Below are 26,101 nucleotides of genomic sequence, written 5' to 3'. Positions count from 1 at the left end.
TTTCATACCTTTCATTATTGCACAAAATGGATTAACTTGCTGCTCATCAACAATTTTTAATATGAAATCCTTAAACTGTATGCAAAAAACCCAGAACGTTACTAAAAAATCCCAGGTGCTGTTGTATGAGATAAATAGAGCACAAAAACCACAAGCTATTTTTGATCTTTAGTGGCCACATGAAAAACTCCACTTGCAATTGGCAGGGTCGTAGTTGAAGTAATTACAGTTGTCCTCCTAAAGAAATAGAATAGAACAGTCCTTGAATTTAAGAAGGGAAAAATGGGCTCCCTGAGTTTTCTCCTATTAAAGTGACTGTCCAGACTGTGTCCCTTTTGAAAAATTATGAATTATTTGTATTATCATAATAATGCTTAGGATGTATCTGTTAATTATCTGGTAGAGGAGTAATGTTGCAAAGTGTTTCAAACGTCAGAGAGTTTATCAAAAAGTACTTGGGTAGCTAGAATAGCCGTTAGGGAGAAGAATGCTTTTTAAACTGATAACTTGGATTAAGAAGCTGTAATGAATGCAGGATTCCCTCCTGCATCCTGAAATTGCTTGGGAATAGCACAGCACAAGGTACCACAAGCCTCTACATCAGCAATGTGTAGGCAGGGCAAATGAAACTTCTTCCCATCTTTCATGGATTTGTAGGCCAGAAGGACCATGATGATGAGCTAGTCTGACGTACTGCTTAGCACAAGACATAGAATTTCACCCAGTAATTTTGGTGTCAAGTCCGTAAATTCTTTTGGAACTATGGCATATTGTGGAGGAATTCACTCACCGCAGGAGCACCTCCTAGTGGCCAGGCATGGCACAGTGGCTCTCTGCTCACTGAGTGCTGCCCCCTGATTGTCGCCCCAATGCTGCAGTAGTCTCTTTGCCCATCATTTCACCCTTCAGCCAGGTCATGATTTAGTCTGCCCCTTCCGGGGTAATAATGTCCCAGCTCAAAGGGACAAAAACTCTTCTATGCTTCCCCAAATCAGTTGTCAGTACACCCCCGGCTCTGCAGAGTTTCTCCTCACTCTGTCACAGAGAGCTGCTTCCCAGGGCTTTCTCTGGAGGCTCAGCTCCTCCCAAACCACCGACACTCATTCTGCCCTGGAGCCTGTCTTCTCCCAGGCCTGCTTTAGAAAGTCTCTTTCTCCCCAGCTGCCCTCTCCCTCCAGGAACAGTCTCAGGGTACCAGCTCCTTCCTGCAGGTCCTTCTATTGATCCTTTCCCTTAGTCTGGGCCTTCTTCCATTGCCAGCTTTCCTAGCCGTGCCCCTCTTTCAGGGCTTACCCCCTCTTTCAAATTTCTTACCCAGACCTGCCCTTCTCTTAGGGCCTGCTGCCCAGGGGTGTTCCCTTCCCGTGCAATCCAGCTTTCCTTCCCAGCCTTCCCCTCATCTAGCTAGGATCCCAGGGCTTACCCCTCACTGCCTCTCTATTCCCAGAGAGGTATGGCAGACTCTTTTTTCCTCTCTTTCTCTCCATGGTGAAGCAGACTTAACTGAATAGTCTATAGCCACCAACTATAATTGCTAAATACTCAGCCGCTGATATCCTTTCACTCTGCTCTGCGTCCATCAGGTGCCTTTCTGCTATGACCCCATTTCCCTGATATTTTTCTGAGTAACATGATATAACTTTTGTTACCTTAAGTTGTTTAAATTCCTCAAAAAGCTTTGCCCTTTTTTTAATCAAAGCTCTGACATACCCATAAAAGGTGATCAGTTTGTTTCTTTTACCCTACAGAATGCACATACTCCATCTTTGTTTGTTTGTTTTTTCAAAAGAGTTTTGTTTAAATCACAGTGACCAGTCAGTACTCTAAACAAAATCACTTGATTTTTCCTATTCAAGCCCTGAAATATGTTGTTGTTCTCAACTCCACGGCACGGTTCAAAATATCTTCTACCTCTTCTTTCGTTGATCCAAAGATTTTGCCATCCTTCTTTGAAATTTTTCTGTACTACACTTTAGAATTCCCATTTATTCACGGTATTTCTATGTCAATCCTTCCATTTCTTACAGTGCTTTTGGCTGCTTTGTCCCACCTTTTCAGTCCCTCTTTACCCCAATATGCACTGGGATTCAGGCTAAGCTACATGTTTCCCCATCGGTATTAACTCTGTCACTGGAAATATAATTTGATTGATTAAATCACTTCTGCGTTCGGAGAGGCCCTTTCTTATTGCCATAAGGCCTGAAACTGAGTCTGAAAAAATGACCGCCGCTGCTGGGCGTCAGCCCCTTTCTGCTAGAGACGTTCTCTCTTTATACTAACCATCTTTCTCCTGCCAAGTTAAGGCTGGCTTCTCATCCAGGTGCAGCCTGGTACTGTTAATTGGCCTCTTGGGCCCATATTAGCCCCTTCAGCGTCCGTGTGAGATGCATCTTTTGGAGACATCCAGTCATGACTTAAAGATTGCGAGTGAGGGAGAATCCTCCACATCCGTAGGTAGGAATGCAGGCCGAGAGCAGCTCATCTGCACTGCACGTGTTGTCAGAAAGCTGCCACGGGCTCGGGACATGGAGGGTGCTCAAGTTCAATAGCTGTAGCCGGTCTCTTGCTTACTCGTTGCACCCATAGAGCTGAGAATGGTGATTGAGACAAATCACAGGAACACAGGAGTTGTCATAGTACATCAGATGATTGATCCAATTAGGCTGCTCTCCTGCTCTCAGAAGTGCTGGGTGCTTCTGAGGAATGTGGCACCTAGTTTAATTGCACACAGCTGTAGTGTGTCTGGAGAGTGGAGGGTAACTTCTTACTATTTCCCATAGGAGGTCACCTTAAGCCCTGCAGCATTCAACCTGATTGTGCATGAATAGGGTTCTGCTGTTTGGCTGGATTTTAAACAATAGCTCTATGAAGATCCATGCTGGGAGATTGTGGCAGGCTATTTATGTAATGGCTATCAACAGTAGCACGAAGGCTGTGCCATATCTTTCTAACTTTCCTTGGGGAAGCACAAGGAGTCATTGTCAACAGCCTGTCTGTGTTGGTGCATGGGGTTTCCATCACGTTCTGGAGGCACTTTCTATTCTGTCCCCACCCTCCCATCAACTGTACCTCCCATCAGGAAAAATGTGCCCTCAGGACACAGCATAGGGAGCCATTGACACTGTCGTAGCACTTGCAGCTCAACAGAGTAATAGCTTCTCGTTTGGTACCTGGATTCTGCAGGGGCTTGTGCGCTGGAAATCCCTCAATAGGAGTGCACAAAAGTGCTCCTAACCCCTGATCTCTAAAGTCCACCCAAAGAGCAGGCAGTTATTGAGCTGATCTGCTTCGCTGTATCTGCTCCTAATTATCCATCAGTATTACAGCGGGATCAGTGGCGAATCCCCGAGTTGCAGTTGCACTGAGACTGACAATTCCAGCAGGACGGAACTTGCTTTCTTTACATTTTAATGATTGAATTTAGTCTCCAAATTCGACACACTAGCTCATTGGAGCGTAGTTGAAACTTCTATGTGATTTTTAAAGTAAGATATTGACTAATATTTGCACAGAAAATGCTTTAAAATGCTCCTTTTCTGAGATCCTGCATAGAACAGGTTTCAGAGTAACAGCCGTGTTAGTCTGTATTCGCAAAAAGAAAAGGAGGACTTGTGGCACCTTAGAGACTAACCAATTTATTAGAGCATAAGCTTTCGTGAGCTACAGCTCACTTCTTCAGATGCATATCGTGGAAACTGCAGCAGGCTTTATATATACACAGAGAATATGAAACAATACCTATTCCCACCCCACTGTCCTGCTGGTAATAGCTTAAGTATCTTTGTTTGCCTCTTCCTCCCACTGAGCATTGTGGGACCTTGGAAATCACAATCTGGCCGCTCCTCAGTGTGTTGTTTAAGGAGTGGCTTGCCTCTAATGGACCCATTGTACCACTGGGAGAGGAGGGTGGAAGGAGAGAATCAGTGATCTGAAGCAGACAGTGTTCCTAGTCCCATCATTTATTCAGCTGACGAGTGGGCTTTAATAAGAAAATACAGTAAAGTTCCTGAACACATCTTGATCTTTCAGTTAGATACATTGTGTGTGTTGTAGATTTTCCTTTTGATTGGCATTGGAGAGGGACGTTCAGCATTGGTTTGTGCAGTTATTGAGATTATTTCCACTGTCCTTTCTTTCACACTGTAACTTGCAAGGAACTTGGTCACCTCATTTTAATGCTACTGGTTATCAGATTTCGGTATAAGTATCAGAGGGGCAGAGTGGTCCAGTTTCTAGGACACTGGACTCTGGGGGGAATCAGGAGATCTGAGTTTTCTGGCTCTGCCGTGTCTTTGTTTCCCCTCCCACCCTTTGTCTATCTTGCCTGTTTAGATTGTAAACTTGTTGGGGCAAGGACTGTCTCTCGCTATGTATTTGTACAGCGCCTAGCACAATGGGGGCCTTTAGACGCTACCATAATAATAACAGGAACACTTTGTCCCCGAGCTGCTAGTTCTTGTACCGTGCCCACCCACACTGCACGTAGCAGCCCAGATACTCTCTAGATATTGGACTCGCTTCCTCATTCTGACTTTCATAGTGGACATAAATGTTGAAAGTAGCTTCACACTTGTCCCATTGGCATCTCTGCCCAGGGATCTGGATTTTCTAGCATTCGCTCAGTGGGATAGCGACAGAGCAGATGGGTACATGTGATCTGCTCTTTGGAGATGGAGTCTGTTCTGTCCCATTGGAATTCATTCCCCTTTTGACTGGAGGAGGGCTAGCCAAGCTGGGCATCTCCATGTTGTAATATACTCCTCTGAGCCTCAATGGCAAGTATGATCTTTCTATCAATATGCTGAATAGGATAGAGGTGACCCTCTGTGGCAACAGAATAAGGAAAGAATGTAATGCCATTAGAAGTAAAAACGATCTAAAGCCATGTCATTTTAACTTCTTTCTACCTTTGCGACCCACTGGCTCCTCACTCCCACTCCCCTCCTTTATTATACAGTGGGGAGCAGGGCAGCAGAGGTGACCTGAGATACAGCAGTGCTCACTGGCAGCGGGTGAGCTTCATCTGTTCTAGCATTTCCAACCAATGGGTAATAGCAGCATTGGTAGGCCGCATCTCCTCTTTGAGCCACAGTGCAAATGTTAAACTCACAATCCCCCTCTGAGGCGGGGAAATCATGTCTTCCTTATTTCATCGATGGGGAACTGACCTGCCCATAATTGCACGCAGTAAGTCAGTGTCAGAACTGGCTGATTGAAGTCAAGGGGCACTTTTCCATTGACTCCAGGGAGTGCTGATTCAAGCCTTTGTCTTTGGTTCATGGAGCTAAGTTTTGATCCGACTGCCTCTCCAACACAGCATGTCCTGTGTGGAACAGAAGCAGACATTATACCTACCATCAGTACGTAGCAACAGAGCCTGGATATTAACTGAAATATTCAATTTAAAATACGTAAGGCCAGAAGGGGACCACCACTCTGATCATCCAGTCTGGCCTCCTGCATGTGTATTTCACCCTGTAGGGTCCTGAACAGCATAGGAAACCGAGAGAAACTTTGAGATGCAAAACTGAGGTTGTTTGAGGTCAGCATTGATCAACCCAAAGGTTCAAGGCCTTTTCCAATGGGAAGAAAATCAGTTTCTTCCCAGATGTGAGCAAAATCTTTTTCTTTCTGCTCTCATCCCTCGTGGAGCATTGGATCAGTCAACAAAGCAAGATTTCTTTGGGATTGTTGTAATTTCACTAGCACGTCTTTCAGTTTTACAAAGCATTTCCCCACCTTGAATGTTGAGATGCGTGGGGTGCCCAGACACCTCTGTTCTTTCAGGTTTCAGAGTAGCAGCCGTGTTAGTCTGTATCCGCAAAAAGAAAAGGGGGACTTGTGGTACCGTATAGACTAACAAATTTATTTGAGCATAAGCTTTCGTGAGCTACAGCTCACTTCATTGGATGCATTCAGTGAAAAATACAGTGGGAAGATTTATATACATAGAGAACATGAAACAATTGGTGTTACCATACACAGTGTAACGAGAGAATGATCACTTAAGGTGATCCATTACCAGCAAGAGAGCGGAGGGGGACCTTTTGTAGTGATGATCAAGGTGGGCCATTTCCAGCAGTTGACAAGAACCTCTGAGAAACAGTGGTGAGGGGGGACAAACATGGGGAAATAGTTTTACTATTTATGTAAATGACCCATCTACTCCCAGTCTCTATTCAAGCCTAAGTTAATTGTATCCAGTTTGCAAAATAATTTCAGTTCAGCAGATGGACAGTGCCAGAAGATTAGCCAGATGTCACCTACTACAGGACAGGCCCAACAAAGAAAATAACAGAACGCCACTAGCCGTCACCCCTTCAGCCCCCAACTAAAACCTCTCCAGCTCGTCATCAAGGATCTACAACCTATCCTGAAGGACGACCCATCACTCTCACAGATCTTGGGAGACAGGCCAGTCCTTGCTTACAGGCAGCCCCCCAACCTGAAGCAAATACTCACCAGCAACCATACACCACACAACAGAACCACTAACCCAGGAACCTATCCTTGCAACAAAGCCCGTTGCCAACTGTGTCCACATATCTATTCGGGGACACCATCACAGGGCCTAATCACATCAGCCACACTATCAGAGGCTTATTCACCTGCGCATCTACCAATGTGATATATGCCATCGTGTGCCAGCAATGCCCCTCTGCCATGTACATTGGCCAAACTGGACAGTCTACGTAAAAGAATAAATGGACACAAATCAGACGTCAAGAATTATAACATTCAAAAACCAGTCGGAGAGCACTTCAATCTCTCTGGTCACTCGATTACAGACCTAAAAGTGGCAATACTTCAACAAAAATATTTCAAAAACAGACTCCAAGGAGAGACTGCTGAATTGGAATTAATTTGCAAACTGGATACAATTAACTTAGGCTTGAATAGAGACTGGCAGTGGATGGGTCATTATACAAAGTAAAACTATTTCCCCGTGTTTATTCCTCCTCTCCCCCCCTCCCCCCCCACGTTCTTGTCAACAGCTGGAAATGGCCCATCTTGAATATCACTACAAGAGGTGCCCCCCCCAAGCTCTCCTGCTGGTAATAGCTCACCTTACCTGATCACTCTCCTTACAGTGTGTATGGTAACACCCATTGTTTCATGTTCTCTATGTATATAAATCTTCCCACTGTATTTTCCACCTCATGCATCCGATGAAGTGAGCTGTAGCTCACGAAAGCTTATGCTCAAATAAATTTGTTAGTCTCTAAGGTGCCACAAGTCCTCCTTCTCTGTTCTTTCAGGCTCACTTCTTTAACCAGCAGAGGGCAAGGATATTTCAGTGTAATGAGGGGATTAAAAGGAATGGATTATGTTGTTTGGAAAGGAGACAGAAAAGGTAGAAATACATCCTACCGAGAATGGTAGTGAAGAGGGTGCTCCTTTTCGCTGTGCCTTGTAATACAGCAACAGGACATGTGACAAAGATAAAAGGATACATGTTTGAAATGGATGAAAGGAAATGCTTTTTGAACTTGGTATATAATAAACTTCTGGAATTCACCACCCTGGGATGTTATTGCAGTACATAGTTTAGCAAGATTCAAAGGTTACACAGGCTATCAACTCTTCAGCTGCAGGGCATAAACTGATTGCCAGCTGGGGTCGTGGAAAAATATTTCCCTTCATGGAATTACATTGTGCAATCAGTCAGGTGCAGGGGGAGCAGTTCACTTGCCTCTTAAGCTTCATGTGTGAGCCACTGCAAGAGGCAGGATGCTGGGCTAGTCTGTGGCTCTTTCATGGTGGAAAATGTGCAGCGTGCAGCTTGTTGAATAAAGAGATCCTCCAGGAGCATTTTCCAGCATAAAGGAAATTTTCCGTGTGTCTGCCACAACCTGCCTTTTCTCTTGTCAGTGCAGTATTGAAAATGTCTCAACTCCACCACTGGTGATGCGCTGACAGGGAAAGAGCTGCTCCTATAGCAGTCATCAGAAATGGGTTAAGTGCCTGATCCAAAGCCCATTGAAGGCAGTGGGAGCTTTCCATTAACTTTAATGGGCTCTAGATCAGCGCCCAGGTCTGAATGCGTAGGTTAGCCTAGTGCAGGTGTGAGCAGCCACATTGCAAAGCCCTACCCAAACCCAAGTTGTTGTATCCTGTGTGTGTCTGTGTGTGTTGCTGCGGTTTCTGGGGATATATTCCAGGGTGGTTTGTGCTGTAGTACACTGAGCTGCTGTATGATTCTTTCCTAGTGAATTTTGGGAGAACTTGTCTGTCCTTCTGGGCACATGGGGAGAATTGTGGGAAGGCATTAGACATCTGCCAGCGCTTCAGTGTTTTAGCCTGCATCCTCACTGCAAAGCGGGTGTGTTAACAGCCTGTGCAAAAGCTCTAACCTGTACTCCGAGCTGGGCCAGCTAGCTTGGGTTTAAAACATTACCAACCCCAGATGTGAGAGGGTTTTGTGTGTGTGTGAACGGGAGAGGAGGGGAACAAGGGGCAACACCTAAGGAAGTGCCCGAGTTAACTCTACGGTGAAGACATACCTTTAATGCCAAGCCCTATTAGGCAAGGGAATAGTGTGCCAGGGCACGTTTTGGCAACCCCATCACTTAGGGCATTTAAAATGGGACTGGGTGGAAAATTAAAGAATCCCTGTAGGGCAAAATTCAGCATCAGTGGGGGAAGGACTAAATGAGCTAATTAGACGTCTTCCATTTCTAACTACAGATACTTTTGATGTTGCAAGAGTCTGGGTCAAGCAAAGTAATTAAGATGAGGAAAAATTCTAAATGGAAAGAATCGCTTTCATTATCTGAGCATAACCATGTTGTGAATGTAGCTATTTAAATTGCAGGTATCTAGATCTCCGGCAGTTTGGATCGGCCCCTCATGGAGGCTTCGGAATGGGGTTTGAGCGCTACCTGCAGTGCATCTTGGGAGTGGATAATATCAAAGATGTTATTCCTTTCCCGAGGTTTCCTCACTCCTGTCTTTTGTAGCTCCATGGCTGACTCACATGGACCTGTCTGCGCTGGAGTGTTTGTATGTATAATGTGTCTGCATATGACTGCTTGTGATGACATTGGGGAAAGATGGAGAGAATTTTTGTACCAAATAATCTTGTGGTAAATTTAATGGAGGGAGTTTGGGAGCGAGACTTTTCTTGGGAGATTTTAGACCCTACCATTTCTTAGTATTATTTATATAGCACTTTAAATTGTCAAAGCAATGAATCTTGCTTAACTAAGGGGTTAAAATCCTCATGGGAGGAACAAAAGTTAGGACTATAATGAATAAACATTGTTGAGAGCTGATATTTTTTAATGCAAGATTGTTAATAAGGGGTGCGACGCAAGGACAGGACTGGGAGCCAGGAGTGCTATGAGGCTTAATTGCATGTCTGTACAGTGCTTTGAAGACTGAGTGTGATAGAACTGCACGGTGTTACCATTACTGTGACACATTTGCTTTTAAGGGTATGTCTACACTACGAAATTAGGTCGAATTTATAGAAGTCGTTTTTTTAGAAATCGGTTTTATATATTCCAGTGTGTGTGTCCCCACAGAAAATGCTCTAAGTGCATTAACTCAGCGGAGTGCTTCCACAGTACTGAGGCTAGAGTCGACTTCCGGAGTGTTGCATTGTGGGTAGCTATCCCACAGTTCCTGCAGTCTCCGCTGCCCATTGGAATTCTGGGTTGAGATCCCAATGCCTGATGGGGCTAAAACATTGTCGCGGGTGGTTCTGGGTACATATCGTCAGGCCCCCGTTCCCTCCCTCCCTCCATGAAAGCAAGGGCAGACAATCGTTTTGCGCCTTTTTTCCTGAGTTACCTGTGCAGACGCCATACCACGGCAAGCATGGAGCCCGCTCAGCTCCCTGTCACCGTATGTCTCCTGGGTGCTGGCAGACGCAGTACTGCATTGCTACACAGTAGCAGCAACCCATTGCCTTGTGACAGCAGACGGTGCAGTAGGACTGGTAGCCATCATCGTCATGTCTGAGGTGCTCCTGGCCACGTCGGCCAGGAGCGCCTGGGCAGACATGGGCGCAGGGACTAAATTTGGAGTGACTTGATCAAGTCATTCTCTCAAGTCCTGCAGTCAGTCCTATTGAACCATCTTATGGTGAGCAGGCAGGCGATATGGATTGCTAGCAGTCGTATTGTACCATCTTCTGCCAGGCAGGCAAGAGATGAGGATGGCTAGCAGTCGTATTGTACCATCTTCTGCCAAGCAGCCCTGAGATGTGGATGGCATGCAGTCCATCTGCACCGTCTGCTGCCAGCCAAAGATGTAAAAGATAGATGGAGTGTATCAAAACAAGAAATAGACCAGCTTTGTTTTGTAATCATTTGCTTCCTCCCCTCCCCCGTCTAGGGGACTCATTCCTCTAGGTCACACTGCAGTCACTCACAGAGAAGGTGCAGCGAGGTAAATCTAGCCATGTATCAATCAGAGGCCAGACTAACCTCCTTGTTCCAATAAGAACAATAACTTAGGTGCACCATTTCTTATTGGAACCCTCCGTGAAGTCCTGCCTGAAATACTCCTTGATGTCAAGCCACCCCTTTGTGATTTTAGCTCCCTGAAGCCAACCCTGTAAGCCGTGTCGTCAGTCGCCCCTCCCTCCGTCAGAGCAACGGCAGACAATCGTTCCGCGCCTTTTTTCTGTGCGGACGCCATACCAAGGCAAGCATGGAGGCCGCTCAGATCACTTTGGCAGTTAGGAGCACATTAAACATCACACGCATTTTCCAGCAGTATATGCGGCACCAGAACCTTGCGGAGCGATACCGGGCGAGGAGGCGACGTCAGCGCGGTCACGTGAGTGATCAGGACATGGACACAGATTTCTCTAAAAGCATGGGCCCTGGCAATGTATGCATCATGGTGCTAATGGGGCAGGTTCATGCTGTGGAACGCCGATTCTGGGCTCGGGAAACAAGCACAGACTGGTGGGACCGCATAGTGTTGCAGGTCTGGGACAATTCCCAGTGGCTGCGAAACTTTTGCATGCGTAAGGGCACTTTCATGGAACTTTGTGACTTGCTTTCCCCTGCCCTGAAGTGCATGAATACCAAGATGAGAGCAGCCCTCACAGTTGAGAAGCAAGTGGCAATAGCCCTGTGGAAGCTTGCAACGCCAGACAGCTACTGGTCAGTCGGGAATCAATTTGGAGTGGGCAAATCTACTGTGGGGGCTGCTGTGATGCAAGTAGCCCACGCAATCAAAGATCTGCTGATATCAAGGGTAGTGACCCTGGGAAATGTGCAGGTCATAGTGGATGGCTTTGCTGCAATGGGATTCCCTAACTGTGGTGGGGCCATAGACGGAACCCACACCCATATCCCTATCTTGGCACCGGAGCACCAAGCCTGCGAGTACATAAACCGCCAGGGGTACCTTTCAATAGTGCTGCAAGCTCTGGTGGATCACAAGGGACGTTTCACCAACATCAACGTGGGATGGCCGGGAAAGGTACATGATGCTCGCATCTTCAGGAATTCTGGTCTATTTCAAAAGCTGCAGGAAGGGACTTTATTCCCAAACCAGAAAATAACTGTTGGGGATGTTGAAATGCCTATAGTTATCCTTGGGGACCCAGCCTACCCCTTAATGCCATGGCTCATGAAGCCGTACACAGGCAGCCTGGACAGTAGTCAGGAGCTATTCAACTACAGGCTGAGCAAGTGCAGAATGGTGGTAGAATGTGCATTTGGACGTTTAAAAGTGTTCTGGTGCAGTTTACTGACTTGCTTAGACCTCAGCGAAACCAATATTCCCACTGTTATTACTGCTTGCTGTGCGCTCCACAATATCTGAGAGAGTAAGGGGGAGACATTTATGGTGGGGTGGGAGGTTGAGGCAAATCGCCTGGCTGCTGGTTACACGCAGCCAGACACCAGGGCGGTTAGAAGAGCACAGGAGGGCGCGGTACACATCAGAGAAGCTTTGAAAACCAGTTTCATGACTGGCCAGGCTACGGTGTGAAAGTTCTCTTTGTTTCTCCTTGATGAAACCCCCCCGCCCCTTGGTTCACTCTACTTCCCTGTAAGCTAACCACCCTCCCCTCCTCCCTTCGATCACCGCTTGCAGAGGCAATAAAGTCATTGTTGCTTCACATTCATGCATTCTTTATTCATTCATCATACAAATAGGGGGATGACTACCAAGGTAGCCCAGGAGGGGTGGTGGAGGAGGGAAGGAAAATGCCACACAGCACTTTAAAAGTTTACAACTTTAAAATTTATTGAATGCCAGCCTTCTTTTTTTTTTGGGAAATCCTCTGTGGAAGAGTGGCTGGTTGGCCGGAGGCCCCCCCACTGCATTCTTGTGCGTCTGGGTGTGGGGGCTATGGAACTTGGGGAGGAGGGTGGTTGGTTACACAGGGGCTGTAGTGGCAGTCGGTGCTCCAGCTGCCTTTGCTGCAGCTCAGCCATACACTGGAGAATACTGGTTTGATCCTCCAGCAGCCTCAGCATTGAATCCTGCCTCCTCTCATCACGCTGCCGCCACATTTGAGCTTCAGCCCTGTCTTCAGCTCGCCACTTACTCTCTTCAGCCCGCCACCTCTCCTCCCAGTCATTTTGTGCTTTCCTGCACTCTGACATTATTTGCCTCCACACATTCGTCTGTGCTCTGTCAGTGTGGGAGGACAGCATGAGCTCAGAGAACATTTCATCACAAGTGCGTTTTTTTTTCTTTCTAATCTTCACTAGCCTCTGGGAAGGAGAAGATCCTGTGATCATTGAAACACATGCAGCTGGTGGAGGAAAAAAAAGGGACAGCGGTATTTAAAAAGACGCATTTTATAAAACAGTCGCTACAGTCTTTCAGGGTAAACCTTGCTGTTAACATTACATACATAGCACATGTGCTTTCATTCCAAGGTCGCATTTTGCCACCCCCCACCACGTGGCTACCCCCTCAACCTCCCCCCTCCCCGTGGCTAACAGCGGGGAACATTTCTGTTCAGCCACAGGCAAACATCCCAGCAGGAACTGGCACCTCTGAATGTCCCCTGAAGAAAAGCACCCTATTTCAACCAGGTGACCATGAATGATATCTCACTCTCCTGAGGATAACACAGAGAGATAAAGAACGGATGTTGTTTGAACGCCAGCAAACATACACTGCAGTGCTTTGTTGTACAATGATTCCTGAGTACTGGCCTGGAGTGGTAAAGTGTCCTACCATGAAGGACGCAATAAGGCTGCCCTCCCCAGAAAACTTTTGCAAAGGCTTTGGGAGTACATCCAGGAGAGCCGCGAATGCCAGGGCAAATTAATCCTTTCACATGCTTGTTTTTAAACTATGTATAGTATTTTAAAAGGTACACTCACCGGAGGTCCCTTCTCCGCCTGCTGGGTCCAGGAGGCAGCCTTGGGTGGGTTCGGGGGGTACTGGCTCCAGGTCCAGGGTGAGAAACAGTTCCTGGCTGTCGGGAATAGCGGTTTCTCTGCTTGCTTGCTGTGAGCTATCTACAAACTCCTCCTCATCATCATCATCTTCGTCCCCAAAACCTGCTTCCGTGTTGCCTCCATCTCCATTGAAGGAGTCAAACAACATGGCTGGGGTAGTGGTGGCTGAATCGCCTAAAATGGCTTGCAGCTCATAATAGAAGCGGCATGTTTGGGGTTCTGACCCGGAGCGGCCGTTGACCTCTCTGGTTTTCTTGTAGGCTTGCCTCAGCTCCTTAAGTTTCACGCGGCACTGCTTTGGGTCCCTGTTATGGCCTCTGTCCTTCATGCCCTGGGAGATTTTGACAGGTTTTGGCATTTTGAAAACTGGAACGTAGTTCTGATAGCACGGATTCCTCTCCCCATACAGTGATCAGATCACGTACCTCCCGTTCAGTCCATGCTGGAGCTCTTTTGCGATTCTGGGACTCCATCATGGTCACCTCTGCTGTTGAGCTCTGCATGGTCACCTGCAGCTTGCCACGCTGGCCAAACAGGAAATGAGATTCAAAAGTTCGCAGTTCTTTTCCTGTCTACCTGGCCAGTGCATCTGAGTTGAGAGTGCTGTCCAGAGCGGTCACAATGGAGCACTCTGGGATAGCTCCCGGAGGCCAATACCGTTGAATTGTGTCCACAGTACCCCAAATTCGACCTGGCAAGGCCGATTTAAGCGCTAATCCACTTGTCAGGGGTGGAGTAAGGAAATCGATTTTAAGAGCCCTTTAAGTCGAAATAAAGGGCTTCATCATGTGGACGGGTGCAGGTTTACATTGATTTAATGCTGCTAAATTCGACCTAAAGTCCTAGTGTAGACCAGGGCTAAGAAACGGCTGTTGTAAAGAGAGATTTTCCCGCCCTGAATTAAAAGCACGTACATGTTGAGGTTGGAAAGTAGATCCTAATCAGCTGAATCTTGTCAGGAAAAATGTCTCTTCTTTGTAACTGCCGGGGTGAGGGAGTTGGTGGCAGTTGATTTTGTGAGTCAATAAAGATGCATGGTTGGCTTTTTCCCTCATGGTTTGTTTTTCAGTCAGAAGATTTTGGTGTTCATCATAATGGTGATTCTTTCAACCTGTTCAGCACCTGAATCCTTTACCTTACACCAGACACAGAGCTCTGTAAGAGGTGATCTATGCATACTGTCTTAAAAAGAACGCAAATTCGTGGGAAGAAAGAAATGTTCGGTTAAGTGGAAGTACTTTTAAGCCTCTGAAGCCAATGTGTACTTTCCCATTTTTATTGAGAAATGATTTCACATTCAACTGGCCAAGCAGATTTACCTGTGTTTGTAACGCCACCCTACAACCAATACGCGCTCCCAGTCGTTATATATCATGACTCTCGTCACTGCAGGATCTGATACAATTTTTGATAGATTTTTCCTCCTCATGCCCCTAGGTAGGTAGAGAAGAATTTCTCCCCACTGTGCAGATGGGAACTGTGTGTAGATTAAGTGACTTGTCCAAGGTCACACAGGAAACTTGTGGTTGAGTTGGGACTTAAACCCAGGCTCCCTGAGTTGCAGTCCAGTGGCCCAGTCCACAGCGCCACCCTTCTTACCTTACACATACTGTCATAATCCTGACCTGTGAGCTCTCTGGGGCAGGGTTTTGTGTCTCTCATTTGTATAATGCCTACCACAACGGACCCTAAGCACTGCTGTAGAATAAATAATATGTACAGACAAGGACTTTAAAAGAATTGGGTTATTTTTAATGACTACCATGTAAATAGCTGTATGGAGTGTGCAGGAAATGCAGCAGAGCTGAAATAATTTTTCTCCCACGCAGGTGAAAGAGAGTGAAAACCAATGATTAGATAACATTACTCTCTCACAGATGTCACCAGTGTTGTGTGCAGCAGTTTTACACTATCAAACCTTGAGTATCCAAAAACTATTTCTCCAGGCCAAGGCCAGTGCCCCTCAATGTATCACACACATTGAGAAGTCCCTCTTGTATCTACATTCTTTTCATGTTTGATTAAACGAGTGTTTAGTGGGCATTTGTTGGTATATAGCTCCCAGTGTACTCCAGGGAATTATCCCTCTACATTTAGGGCCTGATTCAAAGACTCCCGTTGACATCAGTCGGCTTTGGGCCAGACCTTAATTTTGTAGTTGCCCCTTAGTTAGCTGCAAGATTTGGAAAAACTCCTTCAGTCAGACAGCTCCATACTTGCAACATTACTAAGTAGCCTCCAGAAGTATATGGTATCCTTGCCAAAGTTATCAGTAACTTAAACTCACAAAATGGCCACACTGCCACAGCTGCAATCTTAGAGGCATTTGAACTAGTTCCCCAGTACACAGATTGTTTGTTTGTTATTGTTTAACATTTATTGGGCTGCCATAAGTGACAGGAATGAAGTGGGGATTTGACACCTCAATAAGCAGGCAGATCTGAATGACAGGGCAGGGTAAATGGAGAAGGGCCTTAAAGGCAAAGGTAAAGAGTTTACAGTTGATGCAGTGGAAGACACAAAGAAGGGGGTGATGTAGGCAGCTTGACAAGCCGGGAACAATGATTCTGGCAGCAGTGTTTTGAATGGGCTTAAGGGGAGCAGTGTGGTTAATACCAAGGCCAAAGAGGAGGAGATCACAATAGCATAAGATACTGATGGCCTGAGCCAAGAGCATTGACAGTCTGGACAAACAGAAAAGGTCAAACCTTTGAAATATTATGTATGTTGAAGCAGCAAAATTTGGGCATATTGTTGAGAGAGCCAGGTCGAAGTTGCTGCACGTATTAAGGCTGAAGGCTGGTGAGTGGTGTCCATGGTGATGGAGAAACTAGGGAGAGGTGAAGGCTTGAGATGAAGCGTGAGATTGATTGATAGATTTTGTGGCCGGAAGGAACCATTAGATCATCTAGTCCGACCTCCTGCATAACACAGGCCAGTTTAATCCAATTACCCCTGTATCAAGCCCAATAACTTGTTTTTCTAAAGCATATAATCCAGAAAGGCATCTGCTCTTCATTTGAAGACTTCAAGAGATTGTGAATCCACCACTTCTCTTGGCAGTTTGTTTCAATGATTAAGCGCCCTTATTGTTAATTTTTTTTTGCCTTATTTTTCATTTGGTTTTGTCTGGCTCTGGTTCTTGTTTTGCCTTTCTTCACTAGAGAACAAGATCAAAAGCTCAGTTGACCTTGAGGGCAATCTGTATCTCTCTGTGAAAGCTGTTGAAGAAGGAGGGACATTACCAGGATTGAGGCCCGGGTGGTGGTGCTGTCTGAGGGCATGTCTACACTTACCTCCGGAGCGATCGATCCAGCGGGGGTCAATTTATCGCGTCGAGTGAAGACGCGATAAATCGACAACTGAGCGCGCTCCCATCAACTCTGGTACTCCACCGGAGTGAGAAGCATACGCGGAGTCGACGGGGGAGTGTCAGCAGTTGACCTACCCCAGGGAAGACATTGCAGTAAGTAGCTCTAAGTATGTTGACTTCAGCTACGCTATTTTCATAGCTGAAGTTAGGTAACTTAGACTTAGTCTCCCCCCCACCTCCCCAGGTGTAGATCAGGCCTGAGGCGAGTATTGTGACTGGCACTCCTGCACATTTGAAAGTTCCTGTGAGAGCTGAACTGCACGTTAGGCCTCCTGGTCCCTACTCCCTTGCAGCCAGTTTTCTAGGTATCTAGTGAGTATGGGAGTCCTTTCCCTTCTGAGGCTGGCATTGTTAGCATCATGCCATAGGTACGTAATGCTAGCAGGTATTGCCAAGGATGAGTTGATTTTCCCTGGGATTTCCATTTGGTATGTCATGCATTTCCCTCAAATTTTATCCTAGAATAAAAGGAAGTTAATTTAGAGGTTTGGGAAGGTCGTTCCTGTTGGATGTATAGTAAGTGAAGCATGCCAAGAATCTTGCTGGGTCTTCATTTAGAATCTGTCTTCATTTACTGGTTGCAGCAAAATAAAGACTTTCACTTTTGGAAGTAAGATCTTCTTGATTATTTACACTTAGCAATCCGTTCTTAATGTAAACATACACTAAGGCAAGTTAAACTGGGGGCTTTTGAATGCAGTAAAGAGATTGGCTCTCATGTCTGGGTCTCCAGCCCAGACACTACATGCAACCACAAAGCCAGTCAGCAAGCCATCACTGCCACATCTCAGGTTTCTCAGCAATCCAGCGGCCTGAGATTAGACTTGATACATTTAATAAACTTTGCTAGTTGTCCACAAAAACTGCATGCAAAGAAACTGGCACAGAATTGTGGGAGAGGAATTTTGAAGCACTGCAAATAACAATAATAATAAAAATGCTGTTGATTCTGAACACTGATGTACTGAAACTTGCAGCCAAGAGCTTCTCCATAGGAATATTGAACATCAGGAGATTCCAAGAAGGCTACAAACGTGAGGATACTGTGTTTCTTCCAAACTATCTAGAGAAAAGAGACTTTTAGATTCAGTTTTAACTTTTAAAAAATAAAATACTTTAGCTTCCTCACCTCTAAATATTACAGGGGCCCAGTAATCAGCCTGGGAGCTGGGGCCCATCTATCATAAAGATTAACTTCCTCCATTTATTATTATTTAGTATTTGTATAATGGTAGGGCCTGGCCGCTTCAGTCATGGACCAGGATCCCATTGTGCTAGGTACTGTACAAGCACAGGACGAAAAATACAGCCATGGCCCCCAAATATTGACAATCTCCCCATGCAAAACTGCCACAGTTACCAATGGCAGGAACACCTGCACTAGAGTCCCACTTGCATATAGGGCAGCTGGCAGGGGACACGGGTTTGGAACCTATTCCCCTGCTTGGCCCATAATAGCTGATAGTTGATAGGCCATTGGGGCCCATTGGTTTTCCCCAGGAGGAGGGGCTAGCAAAGCTCTAATCAGAGATCTTAAATATGGGTTTGGCTGTGGGCTAGTATTAGGTGTTGTAGAAGGGGGAGGGGAGTTACAGAAGTGATTTGTTCCATGGGGGTTTGAGAATTGTCATGAGCAAAGGACAGACAGACGTTCCCTTTTAATGGATGGTTGTGAGGTTTGAATAAATAATAAACGACGGTTCTGTGCCATTAAAACCCAATAACATTGGTTATGGCTGTGGTCTTTGCCTCCCCCATAGACCAAAAGAGAATTACAGTAGAACCTCAGAGTTACAAACACCTTGGGAATGGAGGTTGTTTCTAACATTGAAATGTTTGTAACTATGAATAAAATGGTATGGTTGTTCTATCAAAAATTTACAACTGAACCTTGGCTTAACTCAGTTTAGAAACTTTACTATGCAGAATTAAAATGCTTATTTTAACCATCTTAACTTAAATGCAGCAAGCACACAGACATAGTTTCCTTACCTTGTCAAATCTTCTTTTAAACTTTCCCTTTAGTTTTATAGTCATTTACATTTAACACAGTACTGTATTTGCTTTCCTTTTCTTCTTCTTTCTTTTTGTCTCGGCTGCTGCCTGATAGCGTACTTCCAATTCCAAATGATGTGTGTGGTTGACTGGTCAGTTCCTAACTCTGAGGTTCCACAGTACAAAATTGGACTGGAGGAGAAAGGGGAGATATTTTATATAAAGACTGGTAGTCATAATTTCCTAGCTCTTCCCAAAGCTGTGGAGGCCACAAGAGATCATTACTTCTCAAGGCTGAGCTTATTGTTTTATTTCATCGTTCCTTGCAAAGCTGCACTTTTCAAAGGATCATAAAGTTTGATTGTATGATCCAGATGGGAGAAAGATGTGTTGAATTTCACTGAAGAGTTCTGTACCAGTTGTTTCAGAAGCAGGCCAGACATGGGTCTGAGCAGGAGTTCAGATACTGTTTAGCGGTTTCTACTCAAAAGTATTATTATAGTTATTTGTATTACAGTCGTGCCTAGATTGTGACATTGCACTCCATATGTTTTATGGAAATATGCTTATGAGTGTGAATATGATGTAACTGGAATATGTTTTATGCAAAAGGTCTCTTGTAAGGTATCATTACAAAGGCTATAACCTACTGAATATATTTCTCCTATTTGTATGCATGTATCATTCTTGTATCTGAAGCTAGAAATATGAAGTATAACTCTGAGGTCCTATTGTAATTAATGCAACATGTGGGCCATTAATGGTGGTTTAGAATCTTGATGGCTCCCATTGACTAGGACAGTTGGTTGTAGATGGTTTATTTACCTGGAAACCTTCCTGGGTACGTGTGGAATGGAGGCTGGAGTCTCACAGGACATGTGAACATGTCACCTGATACTGGAATCCATCTGAAACCTGGTGCTTTTCCTTTTAGAAGGAGCGGTGGGGACCCAGAGAGACAAAAGATTCCTGCCTTGTGCCAAAGCTATAAAAGGGGGTGGAATAGAACAAGGGGGGTGCAAATTATGAGAACGCCCCTGCTTTCCACCTAAGAACTAACAAGGACTGTATCAGGGGAAAGGATTGGGCTCAGACTAGGAAGGCGTCTAGTTGATGAAAGAAGCTTATTGGAACATCTCTGAGGGTGAGGTTTTACCATTCAGTTTCTGAATGTATTAGGCTTAGACTTGCGAGTTTTTGCTTTATTTTGCTTGGTGACTTACTTTGTTCTGTCTGTTATTACTTGAAACCACTTAAATCCTACTTTTATACTTCATCAAATCACTTTTGTTTGTTAATTAACCCAGAGTAAGTGATTAATACCTGGGGGAGCAAACAGCTGTGCATATCTCTCTATCAGTGTTAGAGGGCGGACAATTTATGAGTTTACCCTGTATAAGCTTTATACAGAGTAAAACAGATTTATTTGGGGTTTGGATCCCATTGGGAGCTAGGTGTCTGGGTGCTGGAGATAGGTGACCTGCTGAGCAGTTTTTGGTTAAAGTCTGCAGCTTTCGGGGTGTGGACCACACCTGGGTCTGTGTAGCAGCAGGCTAGTGTGTCTGGCTCAACAAGGCAGGGTTCTGGAGTCCCAAACTGGCAGGGAAAACAGGCTCAGAGGTAATCTCAGCATGTCAGATGACAGTCCCAAGGAGGTCTCTGTGACCGAACCCATCACAGCAGGCTAGACATGGGTCTGAGCAGGAGTTCAGATACTGTTTTGTGGTTGCTACTCAAAGTATTATTTGTATTACAGTTGTGTCTAGATGTCCTATCAGCAATTAGGGCTCCATAGTGCTAGATTTTGTACTAGCACATAGTAAGGAGACAGCCGTTGCGCACATAGAGCTTGCAGTCGAACTAGACAAGACAGACAAAGAGTAGGAGAAGGGCAAGATTAGGTGTCTTTCTGAAAGACATCCTCTAGCTCCACCAGAAGTTATGGACTTGAGGCAGAAATTGCTGGGTCTGTGCTATGCGGGAAGTCAGATTAGATGAGCCTAATGGTCCCTTCAGACTTTAAAATTTTCAAGTATTACTGTCCCCATTATATAGTTGGAGAACTGAGACACATAGAGACTAAGCACCTTGCCCAAGGAGGAAATGTGTGGTATAGCCAGGAATTGAGCCAAAACCAGTTGATTACAAGCCCTGTGTCTAGTCCACAAGATCATCCCTCTTCATTTACCTTTGGTTTGATTATGCTGCTAGGAGCAATGCTGAATGTTTGTAACTGATCTGGTTTAAAATGTGTTTTGTCCTATTATAATTTCTTGGTCTACGTTTTAATTATTTGTCTTCAGGACTCTTCTTGTTTCAATAAGAATGTGGCAATACGTTTAATAATTTTTTATTAATCTTACAATGAAATATTGTTTAGAATAATTGCTGCAAAGAAAATAAAAAGTAAACTTTCATTTATTTGCGGTCTGTTTTTTGTGGTTTTTGCTCTTTGGTTCACCAATAATTTTAATATACATTTATTTATTGCCATTCATTCAAGACTCTCAGGCCATTTTACAAACATTCCCGTTTGCACAGTACTGTGAAGGCATAGGCCTATATTTTCAAAAGGCACCAGTGATTTTGGTGTCTCATTTTGTGGGCGCCCACCATCAGACCCCCTCAACATGACCTGATTTTGCAGAAAGTATTGAGCTCTCTGAGTCTTGAGCAGTTGCATTTAGGAGTCCCAGAGATGGACCAGAACTCCACTGTGCTAGGTGCTGTACAAGCTCCACAAAAAGATGGGACCTGCCCCAAAGATTTTAATATCTGAGTATAAGACAGGAGACAGCAGGTGGAGACTGACAGATGGAGCAAGAACAAGAAAACTGAGACAATACTGGTGGACGCGAGAGGCAGTGGGTCTGAGTCTGCCAGCTTCCTACCCCTCAGCCCTAGCTAATTTGCCTAAATTCACAGAGCAAGTCAGGCAGAGCCGGGAACAGAACCCAGAAAACTAGTCTTCTAGGTGCAAATCCTCAAAGGCATTTAGGCTCCTAACTTCCATTGAAACTAATCACAGTGAGGATTTTAAATTCCTTTAAGATTTGGCCCCTAGCTCCTTGGGCGATGTCTTCACTAGCAAAAAAGGGCACATTTTTAAACTGTTTTTAAAATCCTATGAAGATAAGGCAGTTGTAGTTATAACTTGTTATGACTCATTGGAGTAAACCTTCACCTCCTTGGTATCCTTTCTGTCTTGGATTATTCTTTAGAGTCCCCCATGATACCCAAGCCACTCTGGAATTCAAGTCACAGGGAAAGTAACTACATTTATAAAAGCCAGGGCTTTGTAATGACACCTCTCTAGTGCCTTTTGCCTTCAGAGGCCTTTGGACATTAATTAGTTAATGTCTGTGAAGCTGCTGAGCCTGTGGTAAGTGGTGTGGTTAGCCAGACACCCCTATGTGAAGTAGGGTTGTTATCTGTGATTTACAGTTAAAGAAATTAGACACAGCTCAGCCTCACACAACCATTTTTCTTCACATCTCAGACATTGCTTTAACATTGGTGCAACTCTGCTGAGGGGTAGAGATATGTTTGTGCAAGATTATAATTTAGAGGCACTCCCTCATAAGGGGCACAGTATTTTATGAAGATAGGAATTCTGAGATGTGCCCAGCTATCCGCGGTGGAGAACAAGTGTAGTTGGGTGCAGTAGTTCACCACAGAAGCTCTCTAGTTCATTTTATTAGAAGTGTTATTCCTTTCTCATTCACTGGTTTGTTGTTTAACAAACCCTGAGAGTCTCACATGGTGTCAGAAGTGCTGAGTGAGAAGGAGACTACAGGAATTGTGAGGTTAACTCCTGTGTTTGAAACTGAAAGCAGAGGAAAGGGGAGCACATGGAGCAGCAAAGAGAAAAGACAAAGACTTGTGTAGGAATTTTATGAGCACAGTAGTAGCTTGACTAACTTAAGAAGGGAAAAAAGCCAAGAATGGATGTGTTGCAAACTCCATGCAGTCTGCAACTGTTATGCAATGTTGCAGAGAATTGGAAAAAGAACCCAGAGATTTGAATTGTATTTGGCTGCTGTGGGGCAGAGGAGAAAAATGATAAAGTACCATCATCAATCTTTTTGCATGTTGTTGGGAGGAAGCATTAGATATTTATAACAACTAGGGCTGTCAGTCGCAGTTAACTCACGCAATTAACTAAAAAAAAAGTATCACGATTAAAAAAATTTAATTGTGATTAATCACAGTTTTAATTGCACTGTTAAACAATAGAATACCAATTGAAATTAATTAAATATTTTGGATTTTTCTACATTTCCATATATTGTATTCTGTGTTGTAATTGAAATAAAAAAGTGTACAACAACAAAACAACGTAAAACTTCAGAGCCCACAAGTCCACTCAGTCGTCGTCCTTGCTCAGGCAAACAAGTTTCAGAGTAGCAGCCATGTTAGTCTGTATTCGCAAAAAGAAAAGGAGTACTTGTGGCACTTTAGAGACTAACAAATTTATTTGAGCATAAGCTTTCATGAGTTACAGCTCAGAAGTGAGCTGTAGATCATGAAAGCTTATGCTCAAATAAATTTGTTAGTCTCTAAGGTGCCACAAGTACTCCTTTTCTTTTTAAGACAAACAAGCTTGTTTACGTTTACAGGAGATAATGCTGCCCTCTTCTTAGAATCATAGAAGATTAGGGTTGGAAGAGACCTCCGGAGGTCATCTAGTCCAACCTCCTGCTCAAAGCAGGACCAACCCCAACTAAATCATCCCAGCCAGGGCTTTGTCAATCCGGGCCTTAAAAACTTCCTAACGATGGAGATTCCACGACCTCCCTAGGTAACCCAGTCCAGTGCTTCACCACCCTCCAAGTGAAATAGTTTTTCCTAATAGCCAACCTAGACCTCCCCCACTGCAACTTGAGACCATTGCTCCTTGTTCTGTCATCTGCCGCCACTGAGAACAGCCTAGCTCCATCCTCTTTGGAACTCCCCTTCAGGTAGTTGAAGGCTGGTATCAAATCCCTCCTCACTCTTCTCTTCTTCAGACTAAATAATTCTAGTTCCCTCAGCCTCTCCTCATAAATCTTGTGCCCCAGCCCCCTAATCATTTTTGTTGCCCTCCACTGGACTCTCTCCAATTTGTCCACATCCTTTCTATAGTGGGGGGCCCCCAAAACTGGGTGCAATACTCCAGATGTGGCCCCAGCAGTGCCGAATAGAGGGGAATAATCATTTCCCTCAATCTGCTGGCAACACTCCTACTTTTGTAGCTGGCATTGCAAGGTATTTACTTGCCAGATATGCTAAACATTTGTTTATCCCTTTGTGCTTCAGCCACCGTTCCAGAGAACATGCTTCCATGCTGATGACGCTCATTAAAAAAAAAAGCATTAATTAAATTTGTGACTGAACTCCTTGGGGGAGAAGTGTATGCCTCCTGCTCTGTTTTATCCACATTCTGCCATGTATTTCATGTTACAGCAGTCTCAGATGATGACCCAGCACATGTTCATTTTAAGAACACTTTCACTTCAGATATCACAAAACGCAAAGAAGGTAGCAATGTGAGATTTCTAAAGATAGCTACAGCACTCGACCCAAGGTTTAAGAACTGAAGTGCCTTCCAAAATCTGAAAGGGATGCTTTCAGAAGTCTTAAAAGAGCAACACTCCGATGCGGAAACTACAGAACCCGAACCACCAAAAAAGAAAATCAATCTTCTGCTAGTGGCAGCTGACTCAGATAATGAAAAGGAACTTGCGTCAGTCCACACTGCTTTGGATTGTTATCAAATAGAACCCGTCACCAGCATGTGCCCTGGAATGATGGTTGAAGCATGAAGGGACATATGAATCTTTAGCACATCTGGCATGTAAATATCTTGCGACGCCGGCTACAATAGTGCCATGAGAATGCCTCTTCTCACTTTCAGGTGACATTGTAAACAAGAAGCGGGCAGCATTATCTCCTGCAAATGTAAACAGACTTGTTTGAGTGATTGGCTGAACAAGAAATAGTACTGAATGGACTTGCAGGCTCTAAAATTTTACATTGCTTTATTTTTGAATGCAGTTTATTTTGTACATATTCTAAATTTATAAGTTCAGCTTTCATGATAGAGAGTGCACTACAGTACTTGTATTAGATGAATTGCAAAATACTATTTATTTTGTGGTTTTTTAGAGTGCAAATACTTATAATCAAAAATAAATATTAGGTGAGCACTACACTTTGTATTCTGTGTTGTAATTGAAATCAATGTATTTGAAAATGTAGAAAACACCTGAAAATATTTAAATGGTATTCTATTATTGTTTAACAGGATGATTAATCACGATTAATTTTTTTAATCGTGACTGATTTTTTTAATTGCTTGACAGCCCTAATAACTTTTAAGTTTGAAGAAGATAAAAACATGAAGTTAAGCAAAATACTGACTAAATTTGAGGAACATTGCATGTCAAAAAGGAATGAAACCTTTGAAAGAGACAATTTTTTACATGCATGCAAAAAACTGAAGACACCATAGAGCAATATGTCACAGAATGAAGGAGACTCAGTAAAACCTGTGACTCTGGTGAGGTGACAGCTTCTCTGATTAGAGATGGAATCATTTGTGGCATTAAAGACAATGTGTTAAGAGAGAGACTGCTCCCTGACGGATGCTTAACTTTAGAAAAAGCTCTCCAGATACGCAGAGCTGCAGAAACTGTGAAAGCACAAGCCAAAGAGCTGAATTCACCAGAAGGGAGGTTTATCCATGCATTAAGTACAAAAGAATATAGTCAAAAAGGATCAAATCAAAAAGTGGAACCACTCCCTGTGAAAACTACTGCTCTGGGGAGACTGGGTTTCAACAGTTATGTGGAAGGTGTGGATCACAGCATGGCCCCAAACCGTGTTTTGCCTTTTGGAAACTGTTACGAATGTGGGGAAAATAATCATTTTGCAAAATGTTGCAGATCCCAAATGCAGAGAAGTCAAGCGCATTCAGCTGAAGGCAACCTGTTGAGGAGTTTTACATAGACTTTCTGGGATCGAGCCTGATGAGAGGGACTGGATACTGCCTATGACAGTGAATGGAACAATTATTCCAATAAAACTGGACACAGGAGCTCATGTTAATATTCTGTCTGAACAAGATTATGAGAGACTGAAAATAAAAGCAAAACTGGGACCAACAAAAATAAAAGTAACTGGTTATTCTGGAACAAGTACACCAGTGAAGGGGAAGTGCATTGTTAGCATCAACCATAAAAACAACATGTACAGGCTCCCATTCATTGTAGTGCCAAAGGAGGTGACACCAATTTTAGGCTTGGCTGCCTGTGAAAAATTCAGTCTGGTAAAACGGGTGCTCTCACTACAAGATACTGAACCTGGC

General features: G+C 44.3%; 1 protein-coding gene across 7 annotated transcripts in view; it reads left to right on the top strand.

Annotated features, from left to right (window-relative positions):
* Positions 1-21,174, top strand: part of NARS2 (asparaginyl-tRNA synthetase 2, mitochondrial) — a 90,291-nt gene extending 69,117 nt beyond the window's left edge. For 4 of the 7 annotated variants that reach the window (XM_073335741.2, XM_073335746.2, XM_073335764.2 and 1 more), the window contains one exon: positions 8,816-14,439. In XM_073335741.2, coding sequence (XP_073191842.2) covers positions 8,816-8,960 — 145 coding nt within the window. In that variant the 3' untranslated portion in view covers positions 8,961-14,439. The other 3 variants (XR_012157897.2, XM_073335722.2, XM_073335736.2) reach the window with 3 other exon arrangements.
* Positions 21,175-26,101: the final 4,927 nt, after the last annotated feature.

The sequence above is a fragment of the Lepidochelys kempii genome, chromosome 1 (assembly GCF_965140285.1).
Source record: "Lepidochelys kempii isolate rLepKem1 chromosome 1, rLepKem1.hap1, whole genome shotgun sequence".
Classification (NCBI taxonomy): Eukaryota; Metazoa; Chordata; order Testudines; family Cheloniidae; genus Lepidochelys; species Lepidochelys kempii.
The sequence above is the reverse complement of the archived record's forward strand: the minus strand, read 5'-3'. Positions and strand labels throughout refer to the sequence as shown.